We start from the raw sequence: 17076 nt of genomic DNA, 5'->3' as shown, positions 1-17076 counted from the left end.
AGAAGGAAGAGGGTGGCAGTAGATGGAAAATACCCAGTGAAACACCAAAGGTCAATGACAAGTAGTGATGCACAGGGGTCTGTTCTGGGACTCTTAGCCACAGTGATTTTTATGACATAGATGAGGGAGTGGAAGGGTGATTAGTAAGTTTGCACATGACATAAAATTGACTGCTGTTGTGGATAACAAAAAAGGTTGCTGTCGGTTTCAACAGGACATTGGTAGGAAACAGAGAATTGGCTGAGCAGCTACAGTTTAAACTAGGACATTGATAAGATGCAGAAACTTGGGCTAAGAAATAGCCAATAGAGTGCAATCTGGAAAAATGCTAAGTGATAACACTTTAGAAAGTGGAACTAATTTATCTTATAAATTAGTGCATATTTTTTCTAATATAAATCCCACCTGTGATAGATGCAACACTGAGGTGGCTACCTTAACTCATATGTTTTGGTCCTGTATAAAGTTAAATAACTTTTGGAGAGATGCTTTCAGAACGTTATCAGAAGTCATAAGTTTGGACCTAATTCATTTACAGCAACCCTTGGGATTACTCCAAAGGACGAGGGAAATGTTCCTGCTTCCACTCAACGCATGATAGCTTTTTCAAGTTTATTGGCTAGGAGAGCTATTTTGTTGTATTGGAAGGATCCCAATTCACCTACTGTTTTATTTTTCTGGCTCCCCTCTATCATGTCGTGTTTAAGTTTGGAGAAAATTAGAAGTTGGATGTTTGGTACATCTTTTAAATTTGAGCAAACCTGGTGACCTTTGATTAAAAATTTTCATATGATCTAATTTTTTTTGACTTTTCTAGGTAATCTTTTTTTCCTCTCTGTGAAGTTTTAGATTTGACCAGAAGGATTTTTCCTTTTTTTAAAATTATATCCTCAAAATGGACTGCCCAATCCCCTGTATTTTTGTTTTGTTTTAAGTTAGTTTAGTGGATTTTTTTTCTTTCTCAATAACAGAAATATTGAGTCTTTTTTTTCTATGATAAGAGGAGCTGTGGTTCTTTTTCTATTAGCTCAGCATTATACTATACATGATTTTGACAAGATAATTTCCCCACTGACTTGTATCTACGCTTATTTTTTTAAATTAATAAAAAAGATTGAAAATGAAGAAAGTGGTATTTGAAGTCAGAATACAGAGTTAATGGCAGGATTCTTATCAGGTCCAGAATCAGGTTCAATATCACTGGCATATGCCATGAAATTTGTTCACTTAGGGGTGGGTACAATGAAATATATGATAGTATACCAAAAAATAAATCAATTACAGTGAACATATACGTCTAGCCTCCTAAATCTCTCCTTCCGCACAAAAAAAAACAAACAAAATGGGTCAGGTACATTGACCTTCAAATCCCACCCCACTCCCCCTTAAAAATCCCGAGAAGATCAGGCAAAAAAAAAACACATAGTATAAAATCTATAAGACGTAAAAATCAAATCTATATATATAGTCCAAATCCAAAAACACAGGAAAAACCTGGAGGTAGTCTCCGCGCCCAGACGCAGCAGCAGGCCTTTCAATTACCGGTCCAGCGCAGCTGATCAAAAGACAAGCAGCTGGTGGTCACAGAAATAATTAAAAAAAATGTGAAGCTGTGTTTTTGGGTTCAATGTCTATTTCAGAATCAGATGGCAGAGGGAAAGAAGCTATTCCCGAATCGCTCAGTGTGTGTCTTCAGGCATCTGAACCACCTTCCTGTCAGTAACAATGAGAAGGGGGCACATCCTGGGTAATGGGGGACCTTGATAATGGACGCTACCTTTCTGAGGCACTGCTGCTTGAATAGATACTACAGAGGCTTGTGCCCAAGATGGAGTTGACTCATTTTACAACTCTCTGTAACTTCTTTTGATGCTATGCAGTAGCCACCAACACCCCAACCCATACCAGACAATGACAGAATGGTTCATCTGCAGATATTTTCAGGTCTTTTAGGTGAAATACCAAATGTCCTGACACTCCTAATGAAATATAGCTGCCGTCTTGCCTTCTTTTTAGCAGAATGTTGGTACCAGGTTAGTTCCTCAGAGATCTTGACACCCAGGTACTTGAAGTTACTCACTTTCTCCACTTCTGATCCCCCTATGAGGATTGGTTCATGTTACCCAGTAAGATGCAATAGAGAGATCTTGGAGTCCATGTCCAAAGATCATTCAAATATTCTGCACAATTTGATAGGATGGTGATGAAGGCATTTGGTGTATCGGCCTTCATTATTTGGGCAAGTAGAGTTGCAGGAGAATGGGAACCAGAGTGCCAGAACACTTGGCAGAGAGGTTGTGGAGGCAAATGTTGGTAAGACCTCAGGCAAATTTAGGAATCAAATGTTTGAGCATGGTGTGACTATGTCCTGATCAGTATATATTTCAAGTACTGTCAAAGGAAAGGCAGGTAATAGAACTGAAGATGAGGTAACCAGTTTACAAGCAGAGGGAATGTGTGCTGAGGCAAGGCTGTTGATCGGGTAAAATTACAGACAACAGGATGAGTTGCAACATAAAGGGCAGACAAAATCGAAAAGCTCAGACAAAGTTAGGAATCAAAAAAGGTGGAGCATGGTGCCACAAAAATGAAAAGGGTGAACACGGAACTGAAGATATTGTATCTGAATGCACACAGTATCCAGTATAAAAATGAAAAGGGTGAACATGGAACTGAAGATATTGTATCTAAATGCACACAGTATCCAGTATAAAGTAGCTGAACTTGCAGCACATGTGCCGATTGACAAGTATGATGTTGTAGGCATCACGGAATGCTGGCTGAAGGATTATAGCTGGGTGTTTAATGTCCAAGGATACACACTGTATCAAAAGAATAGTCAAGAAGGCAGAGAGGGTGGCATTGCTCTGTTGGTAAAAAAAAAGTTATCTCAAATATTAGAACGAGGTGACAGGGTCGGAAGTGTTGAATCATTGTGGATAAATCTAAGGAACTAAAAGGGTAAAAAGACCCTGTTGAAAGTTGCATAAAGACCCCCAGACAGTAATAACCAAAGAGAGGGCATTTAATAGACCAAGATTAGTGGGAATTTAGAGGATTGGAAAGCTTTTAAATACCAACAGAAGGCAAGTAAAAAAGTCATTGAGAAGGTAAAGGTGAAATATGAAAATAAGCAGAAAGTAATATTAAAGTGGAGACCAAAAGATTCCTCAGATACATAACGTGTAAAAGAGAGGCAAGAGTAGAAATTGGACGGCTGAAAAACGATGCGGGAGAGGTAGTAATGGGGGCAATGAAATAGAGGGCAAACAATAAATATTTTGCATCAGTCTTCACTGTAGAAGACCCTAGCAGTGTGGTGGAAGTTCCAGGTGCCAGGGGGGCATGAATGTGTAAAGCTACCACAACCAGAGAGAAGTTTCTTGAGATTTGTGTGTTTTTTACACATTTCGATCATAAAACGGTTAAGGTTTTCTCGCTTAATCGCGTGAGATCCCAGTCTCACTGTCCCAGTTAGGCACCGAGGGTGCTTACAGAAAGTCTCCCCACCACCCCCGATCTGCAACGGCAAACGTGGCTCAGGGAAAGGAATAAAGAAAGTATTCTTCACAAGATATAGACTGGTTTAAAAGAACTGGACAGAAAAAGGCTGCGCGAAGTAATCGAGATTAAATTCGAAACCAAAGCAAAGCCAGAATCAAAAGCACTTATTTCAGCTTCCTGCGTTGGTGTCAGCGTGTAGCCCCTCCACCACCTCCTCTCCCCCCCACCACCCCTTCACCCGTTTAAGGCGTGAACCCACCTCTGGAATTGCACAACAGCAGGCAAATAAACGCGCTGCCGGAGATGATCCGCGAACTTCTGTTCAACATGTCTTCTGTGAAACTAAGACTGACATTTAAATGTCGTATTGTTAACCCGCTGTGGTGGGACGGATGAACATCGAGAGGCGGGGAAATGGAAAGCAGATACGACGAAGCTGGCTCTTCTCACTACACGCTGGAGGAATTCAGCTGTTCACTGCAGGATCCCATCAGTCGCCGTCCTTTGTACCTGTATCTCTACAGGGGTGTCAAACTCAAATGCACAGTGGGCCAAAATTAAAAAAATCGGTACAAGTCGAGGGCCGGACTGGTTCAGCGTTTATGGCAAAACTTATTGAAATGAATTTATTACACATATTAACATGGAACTAACAAAGCTTAGGTTATTGCCTACAAAAACAACATTGACCATTAAATAAATAAAAAATCAGTTGCATTTATTTCTTATGGCTTTATCTGCAGCTTTTCCGGAGTAATTTCTAATGAAAACATTTTTCCACAGGCCAACACTCTGTGATTCACACTAGTCTAAGCCAGATACTTGGCATCTCATCTTGGATGCAAGTTCATCAATGTTTGGAGTCAGGCTCTGAGCTGAGGAAATCCTCAGAATTGAGTGAAGGTGTTCATCAGAAAGACGACTCCTGTGTGATGTTTATCTTCATCAAAGAGAACAGTTGTTCACACAGATATGTGCTGCCAAACATAGAGAGCATTTGAGCAGCTTGGGTACGCAGCTGGGGCATTGTGTCGGGAATGAAACGTAGAAACTGTGCAGCGCCCACCGAGTCATACTTTGCCTTGAGTGTGTCACTACATTGGAGTTCAATCAGCTCCATTTGTATGTTGGTTGGTTGGTGCGCTTTCAAACCTGCTTTTTTGGGCTTCAAATTGGCAAATCGCCGTGTGAAGTCGGCACCAAGTATGCTAAGTTTTTCAGCAAACTTTGCATGTGGGAACACTGCGGTAGAAACCTGCTCTTTCATAGTTTGGCAACACGGAAAATGGCTCAAGTTTTCTTGCTGCATCTGCATCTCCCACAGGCGCAGCTTGGTTTTAAAAGCCCTCACTGCAGCGTACATGTCTGTGATCACACAACCCCACCCCTGAAGCTGCAGGTTGAGCGCATTGAGATGGCTCGTGATGTCACACAGAAACGCCATTTCACAAAGCAACTTTTTATCCCGGAGCTCTGTTGTGTCTTTCCCTTTGCTTTCCATGAACTGACAGATCTCCTCACGCAACTCAAAACATCTTTTCAGCACTTTTCCTTGGCTTAACCATCGCACCTCTGTGTGATAGGGCAAATCATTATATTCTGAACCCAACTCCAGAAACGACTTGAACTCGCGATGATTTAAACCTTTGGCTCTTATGAAGTTAACTGCTCGTGTTATGGTGCTCATTATATGTTCCATTTTCAAGGCTTTGCCACACAACGATTCCTGGTGTATGATGCAGTGATAAGCTGTCAGCTCACCTGCGCCGTTTACCTCCCGCATCTTCTCCCGGATCCTGCCCACCAATCCACTCTTTTGACCGCACATCGCGGCTTCTGTTTCTTGTCCAGATGCTTGTATTTGTCATGGTGTTTCGTTTCATAGTGTCGTCTTACGTTATATTCTTTAATTACAGCCACACCGTCTCCACACACAAGACAAACAGGTTTGCCCTTTATATCTGCGCACATATACTCTGTCTCCCACCTGCCTTGAAAACCCCAGTTTTCAAAGTCCACCTTTCGTTCAGCCATTTTTGGGGTGAGGGATCGCTGAAAGTTGACCACACGTGACTAGCGCCATAAGGATGCTGATGAGAGAGTAAGGCAAGCGTGAGCAATGCACTGGCAGTGCATTGTGGGATTTGTAGTATTAGTGTGCATGCAATATACCGGCGGGCCAGCTCTAATAGAGAAAAAATATTCATTAATGATATTCAGGAATTAAACCAGGGAAACCGAATAAACACTTAAAACCCTGAAAACCTGGTACCTGAATAAACTCAGCACTAGCCATATCATACGCCATAGGCGCTTCGATTACTGGGGCCAGCTTTAATAGTAATTAGATATTATCTCGCGGGCCAAAGATAATTCCACCGCGGGCCTTGAATTTGACATATATGCTCTACAACTTAATTTTCCTCCCATTTCTCACGGCAAGTTAACCTACCGCGGTACTGACTATAGACAATGCAATACAATGTAGTAGTTTAGTTTCAACCCTCCAGGTTGGAACAGACACTGTCTGCTCTTTATTTGCATTTCAATTGTATCAACTTCTGCAGGTCACTCCTTCTCTGGGTGGTGCTCCATCTTGCGGAGTGGAATCAGAATCAGCTTTAATATCACTGGAATATATCATAGAATTTGTTGTTTTGTGGCAGCAGTAATCACTTAAAATGATAAATTACAAAAAAAAATCTATAGGCAAATAATTAAGTAGTGCAAAAGAGAGTAAAAAAGAAAATAAAATGAGGTAGTGTACATGGGATTATTGTCCACGGTGGAGGAGAAGAAGCTGTTCCTGAAACATTCAGTTGGTGTCACCTTTCACTTCTTGTATCTGCATCTGGTAATTTTCCCCTCCCCCTTCCCTCTTCTTGTAAATATTGATTTCTCCTTTCGATATTTTCCTTCCTTTTTTTCTTCTTATATTCCCCACTCTGGCCTCTCTGCTGTTCCTCTTTCTTCCCTTTCTCTCATGGTCCTCTCTCTTTTCCTCCCAGATTCCTTTTTCTCCAGCAATCTTCCTTTCCCACCCACCTGATCACCTTCTAGCTGGTCCTCCCCCATCTTTCATTCTGACATCTCCCTTCCTTTCCAGTCCTGAAGAAGGATCTCATCGAACCATAGAAAATAGGTGCAGGAGTAGGCCATTCGGCCCTTCGAGCCTGCACCGCCATTCAGTATGATCATGGCTGATCATCCAACACAGAACTCATCCTGAAATATTAACTCTATATACATTTCCATAGATGCTGCAAGAGAAAGAAATACTACACCTGCGCATTCACCTCCTCCCTTACCTCCATTCAGGGCTACAAACAGTCCTCCTGGTGAGGCAACACCTCATTTGTGCATTTGTTGGGTTCGTCTATTGTATCTGGTGCTCCAAATGTGGCGTCTCCTATGTTGGTAAGACCCGATGTAAATTGAGGGACTGATTTGTTGAACACCTGCACTCCATCTGCCAAAAGTAGGATTTCTGATTGTCAACCATTTGCTCCTTATCCCCATTTCCATTCTGACATGTTGGTCCATGGCCTAATCTTTTGCCATGATGAGGTCACTTTTAGGGTGGAGGAACAGCACCTCATATTCTATCCAGGGAGCTTCCAACTTCATGAAGATCAATTTCTGTTTCAGGTAAGATTTTCCCTCCTGCTTCCCTCTTCTATTCCCCACTCTCATCCCTTAACTCTTCTCCTCACTGCACCCATCCCGGTGCCCCTTCTTCTTCCCTTTTCTCCATGCTCCATTGTCTTTTCCTATCAGATTCCTTCTTCTCCAGTACTTTATCTTTGCCACCTACCTTCACACATTACTTTCTAGATAGTCCTCCTTAACTTCCCCTTGTCTTTTTATTCTGGTGTGTTCCCCATTCCATTCCAGTCCTGGGGAAGTGTGTCGGCCCATTGATGCTGCCTGACTGGCAGATTTCCTCCAGCATTTTGTGTGTGTGTACCTCTTCCTTTTTGGTAGAAATGAGAGGAGGGCATGTCCTGTGTGATGGGGGTCATTAAAGCTGCCTTCATGAGGCATTGCCTTTTGAAGGTGTTCTTGATGGTGGGGAGGCTAGTGGGAAACATCCGTCTTTGTTTCAGTATACATCCCTAGGGACAGCCCATTAAACAAGTCCCTTGTTAGGTGATGGATTGGGATAAACCTCAGCCAAAGCCACTTCATCTCTTTATATCCCTCATTAGTGGATACGTGGCCCAGGAAAGAAATGGATAATCATTTCAATCCAAGCACAACCATCTCAATAGAAGTGCTTAATGGTACTGAGTGACTATACACGACAGTGAAGGCTGCACACTGATATTTTTATTTCATTTCATTTTAAAGTGATGAGCTCTTTCAATGTGAAACTTGTCTGTGATATCCCACTCTGACCAAATCATGGTACTCACCAAGATGCTGTAAGCTGTGCCTGCAGGGAATGGATTCCCTTCGACTAATGCAAGCAAACATCCCGCATATAAAAGTGGCCAAAGATTAAATGACCAAAGAATATTCTGAGTACAGAAATCAATTCTGCCAATTCATGGTTGAGCAATCTTGTTCTGATACCCAACGTCGTCTCCAATATTAGGATCCCATGGACATTATTGGTAAGTTTAGTGCAGCTGTTTACACACAATGCAGTGACTTGCAAGATCAGTGTGGTCAGTACATTATGTTGAATGTGTGATGGCTGAAAATGGTGAAACCACTGACCGCACAGCTAGTTGTCAAAAACCATGAATAATTTGGACAACAAAATGTTGTTCAACATTGTATTTAAATTACAAATGAAGAAATAAAGAAAATAAGTCGGTGTACTAATCCCTCCCATCTCATCTCCTGTATTGTAGTCAATGAAGGAGCAGGTTGCCAAGTAGAATTAATGAAAAAGGTGTCAGAAGACATTCACAGTTCTTGTGCTCACACATGGTACAAGCTCGGATGATTCTTAAAATTCAAAAACTGCCAGTAGTTCCAGGGTTTCTATGTTCCTGCTGCACAGACCGAGTCCCAGAACATGATGTGAATGCCTGCAGCCCTGTGCCCGGAACTTCAAAATCAGCTGCTTTACAATGGCGTATAAAATAGGGTCGATGCTGGGAAACTGAGATAAAATCAGACTGTTGTGGATATAGTCAGCAGGCCTATGCAGGATCTGTGGGGGCATAGTGAGGCTGAAATTGGAAGGTCAATTTTGCGATCATGGTCAGATTTGATGGAAAGACTTTTACCTGAATCATTAACAATGTTCCTCACTGCACAGATACTTCTTTATATGTGAGCATCTGCTGCATCTTTTTCGTTTACTGTTTCCCACCTCGTTGCTTGGCTCCTTAACATTGTCATAGCTGGAGGAGGTAGAGGGCATAAGCTCCTACTATTAAATGTTCCCAATGACGAGCACCCCAAACAGCCTCTGACAACCATGTCGAACTCCTGACCTTCATGTGTGGCTTTGCTACTAAGCCATCAGAACCAAATCTACTGATAGGAGAAGGGGCAGGTGGGTTACTGGCAACTTAAAACCATTCGCTTCGGGCCAATAGTGTTCGTCAGCCATTGCTGGCAGGTTATCAAGTTGCAGGAAAACTCTGATCTCAAACCTCTGCTACACCCACTCATTTGGAACCCTACACCAGTCCTTTGTTGAGTTAGACCATAAGACAGAGGTGCAGGATTGGGGAATTTGGCCCATCGAGTTTGCTCCACCATTCAATCATGGCTGATCCTTTTATTTTCTCTTTCTCAACCCCATTTCTCAGCCTTCTCCCCATAATCTTTGATGCCATGTCCAATCAAGAACCTACCAATCTCTGCCTTAAGTACACCCATCGACCTGACCTCCACAGTTGCATGTGGAAACAAACTCCACAAATTCACCACCGTCTGGCTAAAAAAAATTCTCTGTATCTGTTTTCAATGGACATCCCTCTATCCTGAGGCTGTGACCTCTTGTCCTAGACTCTACCACCATGGGAAACATCCTTTTCACATCTGCTCTGCCTAGGCCTTTCAACATCCCCCCTCATCCTAAATTCCAGCTTTTACGGACCCAAAGCCATCAAACATTCTTCATATGATAACCCTTTCATTCCTGGAATCTTGTGTACCTCCTCTGGACCCTCTCCAATGCCAACACATCTCTTCTAAGGTGACGGGCCCAAAACTGTTCACAATACTCAAGGTGAGTCCTCAGCATTGTCTTATAAAGCCTCAGCATCACAACCTTGTTCTTGTATTCCAGACATCTTAAAATGAATGTTAACATGGCATTTGCCTTCCTCACCACCGACTCAACCTGTAAGTTAACCTTTAGGGTATTCTGTGCAAACACTGCCAAGTCCCTTTGCATCTCTGATTTTTGGATTTTCTGCACATTTAGAAAATAGTCTGCACATTCATTTCTCCCACCAAAGTGCATAACCATGCATTTTCCAACGTTATATTTCATTTGCCATTTTCTTGCTCATTCCCCTAACCTGTTTATATCCTTCTACATCCTACTTGTTTCTTCAACACAACCTGTCTCTCCATCAATCTTTGCAACATCCACTGCATCCCCTTTATCTATCCTACTTGTGACATCCTCAAAGAATTACAATAGGTTTGTCAGGCAAAATTTTCCCTTAAGGAAACCATGTTGACTTCATCCTATCTTGTCCTGTGTCAGCAAGTACTCCATCACTTCAGCCTTAACAATTGACTCAAACATCTTCCCAGTCATTGAGGTCAGGCTAACTTTTTTAGGCATTCGTTAGTCTCGTAAGATCATAGATTTGCGCCTTTGAAGGTTTCCAGGGTGCAGGCCTGGGAAGGGTTGTATGGGAGACCAGCAGTTGCCCAAGCTACAAGCTTTCCCCTCTCCACACCACCAATGTTGTTCAAGGGAAGGGTGCAGTTCATCTGGTCCAGGAGACTAATGTACCTTTAGGTCTTTCAGCTTTTTCAGCACATTCTCCCTTGTAATAGTAATGACACCCACTTCTCTTCCTTCACTCACTACAACATCTGGCACACTGCTAGTGTCTTCCAGAGTGAAGACTGATTCAAAATACTCATTTAGTTCATCTGCCATCTCCTTGTCCCCCATTATTATTTCTTCTGCCTCATTTTCTAACGGTCCTATATCCACTTTCAGCTCTCTTTAATTTTTTATATACTTGAAAAAATGTTTACTATCTATTTTAATATTATTTGTTAGCTTGCTTTCATATTTCATCTTTTCCTTTCTAATGATTCTATTAGTGTTCTCTGTAGGTTTTTATTAACTTCCCAATCCTCTATCTTCCCACTAATTTTTGCTTTGTTGTAACTCTTTTTTTTACATTAGCTTTGACTTCCCTTGTCAGCCACAGTTGCACAATTTTGCCATTTGAGTATTTCTTCATTTTTGGAATACATATGTCCTGCACCTTCTTAATTTTTCTCAGAAATGCGCGCCATTGCTGCTCTGCTGACATCCCTGCAAGCAGCTCCTTCTAATTTTATTTGGCCAACTCATCTCTTGTACCACTGTAATTTCCCTTACTCCACGGAAATACTGCTACATCCAACTTTACTTTCTCCCTATCAAATTTCAAGTTGAACTCAATCATATTGTGATCACTGGTTCCCAAGGGTTATTTTAGCTTGAGCTCCCTAATCAGTTCCACTTGATTACATAACACCCAATACAGTATAGCTGATCCCCTAAGTAGGTTCAAAGACAGGAACCTACTTGATTAGGTTCGATTAGGATGATTAGGAAAAGGGGAGGTGCAACGAGACCTGGGTGTCATTGTACACCAGTCATTGAAAGTAGGCATGCAGGTACAGCAGGCAGTGAAAAAGGCAAATGGTATGTTGGCATTCATAGTTAGAGGATTTGAGTACAGGAGCAGGGAGGTTCTACTGCAGTTGTACAAGGCCTTGGTGAGACCACAGCTGGAGTATTGTGTGCAGTTTTGGTCCCCTAATCTGAGGAAAGATATTCTTGCCATAGAGGGAGTACAAAGAAGGTTCACCAGATTGATTCCTGGGATGGCAGGACTTTCATATGAAGAAAGACTGGATCGACTGGGCTTATACTCGCTGGAATTTAGAAGATTGAGGGGAGATTTTATTGAAACATGTAAAATTCTAAAGGGATTGGACAGGCTAGATGCAGGAAGATTGTTCCCGATGTTGGGGAAGTCCAGAATGAGGAGTCACAGTTTAGGGATAAAGGTGAAGCCTTTTAGGACCGAGATGAGGAAAAACTTCTTCACACAGAGAGTGATGAATATGTGGAATTCTCTGCGACAGGAAACAGTTGAGGCCGGTTCATTGGCTATATTTAAGAGGGAGTATGGGCCTTGTGGCTAAAGGGATCAGGGGGTATGGAGAGAAAGCAGGTACAGGGTTTTGAGTTGGATGATCAGCCATGATCAGAATGAATGGTGGTGAAGGCTCAAAGGGCCGAATGGCCTACTCCTGCACCTATTTTCTATGTTTCTATGTTTAAACTGTTCTAAAAAGCCATCTCTTAGGCATTTAGCAGCTCACACTCTTGACATCCATTACCAACCTGATTTTCTCAATCGACCTCCATGTTAAAATCTCCCATGGCAATCACAACATTGCCCTTTTGACACACCTTTTCTATTTCCTGTAGTAATCTATGGTCCACCTCCCAACCACCATTGGGAGGCCTGTATACAATTGCCATCATGGTCCTTTTACCCTTGCAGTTTCTTAACTCCAGCCACAAATATCCACCATCCTCCAATACTATATCACATCTTTTTAGTGATTTGATGCCAGTCTTTACCAGTAGAGACACACCATCCCCTCTGCCTACCTTCCTGTCTCTCTGATACAACATGTAACCTTGGATATTCAGCTCCCAACTACAACCATCCTTTAGACATGATTCATTGACAGCCACAACATCATACCTGGCAATCTGTAATAGTGTAACAAGATGATCCACCTTATTTCTTATACTCTGCGCATTGAGATACAACACCTTGAGTACCGCATTTGCTATCCTTTCTGATTCTGTATTCCAAATGATTTGATACTCAGCCTGTTGGATGCAAATAAGTCCCATCACCTACCCTTCCTGCCAGTCTGACTACACACTATCTTTACTTTTTTACCATCCATCCAATCCTGAGTCCCATCACTCTGGTTTCTACCCCCTGCCAAATTAGTTTAAACCTTCCCCAAAAGCTCTAACAAACCTGCCCGCGAGAATATTGGTCCCCCTCAGGTTCAGGTGCAACCCGTCACTTTTGCACAGGTCATTCCTCCCCCAGAAGAGATCCCAATGATCCCGGAACCAGAAGCCCTGCCCCCTGCTCCAGCTTCTCGACCGCACATTTATCTGACAAATCATTCTGTTTCTACCCTCACTGGTGGGTGGCAGAGGCAGCAATCCAGAAATTATTACCCTCGATGTCCTGCTTCTCAGCTTTCTACCTATCTCTCTAAAATCTCTTTCAGGATCTCTTTGCTTTTCCTCCCTAAATCATTTGTTCCAATATGTACCAAGGCATCTGGCTGCTCCCCCTCTCTCCCCAATATGATGTAGACACAATCTGAGATGTCCCTGTCCCTTGCACCTGGGAGGCAGGGTGTCCCGTTCACGTCCACAGCATCTCCTGTCTGTTCCCTCACTACCGCTCCCTGTTGAATGGTGACACCACTGGTGCTAAACCATATTGGTCAATGCTGTTGCTTTGGATTAACCAACTGCGGGAGGGCAGGAGGTCTGCTGCATGGGCAACAGCTTGCTCTCCATATTGTACTGCTTTGGCTTGCTATCGTACAGACAGCAGGGACACAACATACATAGTCGACCCCGACTAACAGAGGCCGAAGAAATCTTTGCTAGCCAGTTCTACAGAAATTACCAACCATGAACATTTCTAGCCTCGGTTAATTATTAAAAATGCCCCATAAAGTTCGCCAGAGTAGCCAAACTGCAGCTTCAAATGTTGCTTGGCAATCGTTCCAGACTTGGTTCATCTGTCTGCTTGCCACAGGGTGATGGGAGCAGATGGCGTAGATAAAATCATGAGAGGAATCAGCAGAAATTTTGAAATACTGTAGGGAGGTAGCTTCAAGGTGGAGGGGGTTAGAAATTAAAGGAGTTGCACAGAGCATGTTTTATTTTCTTGCAAAATGAATTATAGGTGCTCGGAAAATGCTGTCCGGGTAGGTAATGGAAGCAGATATGATAGTAATGCTTAAGAGGCATTTAGAGAAATGGGGAATAGAGGATATGGATCGTGTGCAGGAAGTGGAATTAATTTAGCTTGGCTTCGCGTGTCGGCAGATTCATCATGGGCCAAAGGGTCTGTTCACCTGCCGTACTGTTCGATGGATAAGATGAGATCGACATCCCTGTATTTGTCCCGGTAACTTTCAGTTAGCCATGGCAGACTGATTGTATCATTCATATCTCTGATGAGGTCAGGGTCTCACAATACAATGTTGCAAACTCTTGACATAAAAGGATATTAACAAGCAGGTTACGAAAGATAAGGTGTCGTCGAAGATACCCCATTGATTCCTGGCATTCACTGGCCCATGATCGTGTAGTGTGACGGGATATTCAAGGTGATATTATGAAACTCAAGAACAAGCGTTCACGCAAAAAAGCGCACATTACTTCGCAGAATACTACCAGCCCCATCGGTCCGTTCCTGCTCCGCCTGCAGACTAAAATGCACTTCCCACAATGCATCATCGGTCCCCTCAGAACTCACAAACCGGAGTTCTATGTTCTAGCAAACTTCCGGAGAGTAACAATAGCAGAGAGACATCGCGTGGAAAGAAAAAAGGGATTACTTGCGACTGTGCAAATGAGAGACAACTGATGTTGGTGCCGGCTGAACGAGGGTTGTGAAGTCTTATCGATTACAGTTAACAGGATGATAAGAGTTTGTGACAGAATGCCCTGTTAGATATGTCATTTGGCAGCTGCTCCACTGCGCGGCCTCTTTGAGAGCAGCAGGCAAAGAGAATAATCCCCAGCCTCTGTGGGCCGGGTCGCGTATTAATGAGCGGATGGTGGGCCAGATAAATGCCATAAAAATTGAGATATGGGAATTATCCATTTAAATACATCTAGTTGTGTTTTGCCTCAAATTAATGAATAACGCACGCTAGAAAATCATTTGTACTTAACCAAGGACGCCAATTAGTAATCAAAGATCTCAGTTTAGCTGCAATTTATTTCAATCAAGGCATCTTTTGAATCTATTAAAAGGACACAAAGAATCTTTAAACATAAAACGTATGAACATAATGCTTGGAATGGTGATAAATTAAGTATAATAAAAAAGAACATTTTAATACAGTGGATGAATCAATGTGAAACTTGATGCTGCTTGTTGCTTGAAAGCTTCTCAATACTGGGTGTCAGACTTGTTGATGCCAAGAGCAAGACATTATCCAGATGGGCATCAGTCAGTCTTGTTCTCAAATGGTTCTTGGTGCGCTTCATTTTTGAAAATAATTGCTCACGCAGATAAGTGCTGCCAAACGATGATGCCATCTTTTTTGCATGGTCACTAAGTTAGGATACTTCCCATTTGGATGAATATATTTTCTATAGAAGTCGAGCACTGACACATCTTCAGAATGAAACTTTGATCTCAATATGTCATCACACTGCATCCCAATCAATTCCATTTGAACAATTTCTGTTGCAGAGTCCACTTCCACATCACATGGAGTAGCAAACAGCTTGAACTCATTTGCATGCAAGCGAAAATCAGCAAAACGAGATGAAAACTCTTTTCTCAATTCTTGGACCATGTTCACAAAAATGCCTGGATCTTGTGCTTTACATTTGTTTTCAGAAACTAGCCTTCTCTTCGCTCAATGACATCGTTCCTTGTCTGCCCAGTGAACTTGTTAGAATTTGCACCATGGCGGGTCTCATAATGTCTCCTGATATTTGCCACCTTCTTCACAGCAACATTTTCTGGGCCGGATAAGCATAGCATCCCAATATTTGCACGTGGGCCGTAGGTTGCCTACCCCTGTTCTACAGAGACAACGACGGTTCATGCTGGGAGAATTCAGCATGTCGAGCAGTGTCCATGGAGTCAAAGGTTCCGGTGGATACCTTGCATCAGGAGCGAGAGAGTAGACAGAAGATAGACAGTATATAGACATGAGAGCGAGGGGCCAGACAGAGTTCTGTTGTGGATAGATGAACCAAGGAGGGAATAGAGAAGGGAGTGTCAGGACGAAGACTGGAAAATAATAGCTGGAAGCTGTCACGTATCCCGTGACCGGGTTTCCAAACCAGCAGAAATGGAGTCTGGTATTACTATAACTAAAAGTGTTTATTAGTAAACTAAGTAATACAGTACTACAAAATGCAAATATATATATAACAGGTTAGCAATGATACACACAGAGGTGTGGAAATAAGAATCAAAGCCACACTCTTTCAAAGTCCAGGGGTAAATGAATAGTTTTACAATGATGCAGAGTTCAGTTTAGTTCAGTTTAGTTTAGGTCGAGGTAGTTGCTGTTGTACCGTTGGGGAGAGAGAGAGAGAGAGAGACAGAGAGAGAGAGAGAGAGAGAGAGAGAGAGAGAAAGAGAGAGAGAGAGAGAGAGAGAGAGAGAGAGAGAGTGAGAGTGAGAGGTGATGCAGTTGCAGGCAAACCTTCCATTGTCTTCTTGTCCTGTTGTGCTCACCGACTGTGACCCCTCCGTACCAGGCCAGATCGCTCTTCAGTGGTGAGCCTGACACCCAGGTGAGGGTGGACACACACACAAGCCTCCATCGGTCTGCCTTCACACACTATGAGTCTCTGATCGATTCCCCCAAATCAATCCTCCAAACCCCCACCTTCCTGTGGGTGCACAATGCTCTTTCAGTGTCCCGTGGCGTGTCTGCCTATGTCTCAGCTGACTTGCTTTTTATCTCCCCTAACGGGGTACCAGTCACCCATCAACTGTCCACGTCCATCACCTGGTACCGCCTTGCTGTCTCAACAGGAATTCACACAAGCAGACAAAATGAGTGCCCTTGGAGCAAAGTAAACAATTATCGAAGAAGCCATAATACTAAATCATCCATGGAGCCTTAACTTTAAATCTTTGTCTCTCTCTCTCTCACACACACATCTGCACTGGGTGGCTCCCCCTCTTCTTCTCTCTCTCTCATTAGCAGATAGTTCACGGGGGGAAGGTCAACTCTGGACCCCATCTCCACCTGGTTTGCTCATCACACATCACAAAGCATAAACAAGACAGCCGGGGGGTGGGGGGGGAGAGAGGAGTGGATTGGTGGAGACAGAGGTTGGGAAGGTGATAGGTGGAGCTAGGTTAAGGAGAGATGATGGGAATGAGAAACTAGGTGAGTAGCGTAAGGGAAAAGTGAAGCAAGGATAACTAAATATGGGTAGATCCATACGTAGGCGATGGATCGATGGACCACGGTGGAGGGGTGATGAGGAAGAGAGAGGTCGAAAAGCAGAAGAACTGAAGAGAGTTAATCCCAGTGGACCGAGGAAGTGGGTTACCTAAAATTTGAAAATTCAATGTTCATTCCATTGGATAAAAGCTGAATATG

At 42.9% G+C, this 17076-nt stretch overlaps 1 protein-coding gene across 5 annotated transcripts in view; it reads right to left on the bottom strand.

Annotated features, from left to right (window-relative positions):
• LOC132394544 (SLAM family member 9-like) overlaps nt 1-3863 on the bottom strand; it is a 100177-nt gene extending 96314 nt beyond the window's left edge. For all 5 annotated transcript variants that reach the window (XR_009512362.1, XR_009512361.1, XM_059970835.1 and 2 more), the window contains exon 1: nt 3764-3863. Coding sequence is in view for 3 of the 5 variants with exons in the window: in XM_059970835.1 (XP_059826818.1) it covers nt 3764-3833 (70 nt within the window). In the remaining 2 variants the exon portion in view is untranslated. The remainder of the gene's footprint in view (nt 1-3763) is intronic.
• Between the last annotated feature and the right edge of the window lie 13213 nt (nt 3864-17076).

Source organism: Hypanus sabinus, chromosome 5, assembly GCF_030144855.1.
Source record: "Hypanus sabinus isolate sHypSab1 chromosome 5, sHypSab1.hap1, whole genome shotgun sequence".
Classification (NCBI taxonomy): domain Eukaryota; kingdom Metazoa; phylum Chordata; class Chondrichthyes; order Myliobatiformes; family Dasyatidae; genus Hypanus; species Hypanus sabinus.
Note: the sequence above shows the minus strand (reverse complement) of the source record. Positions and strands in the feature narration are given on the sequence as shown.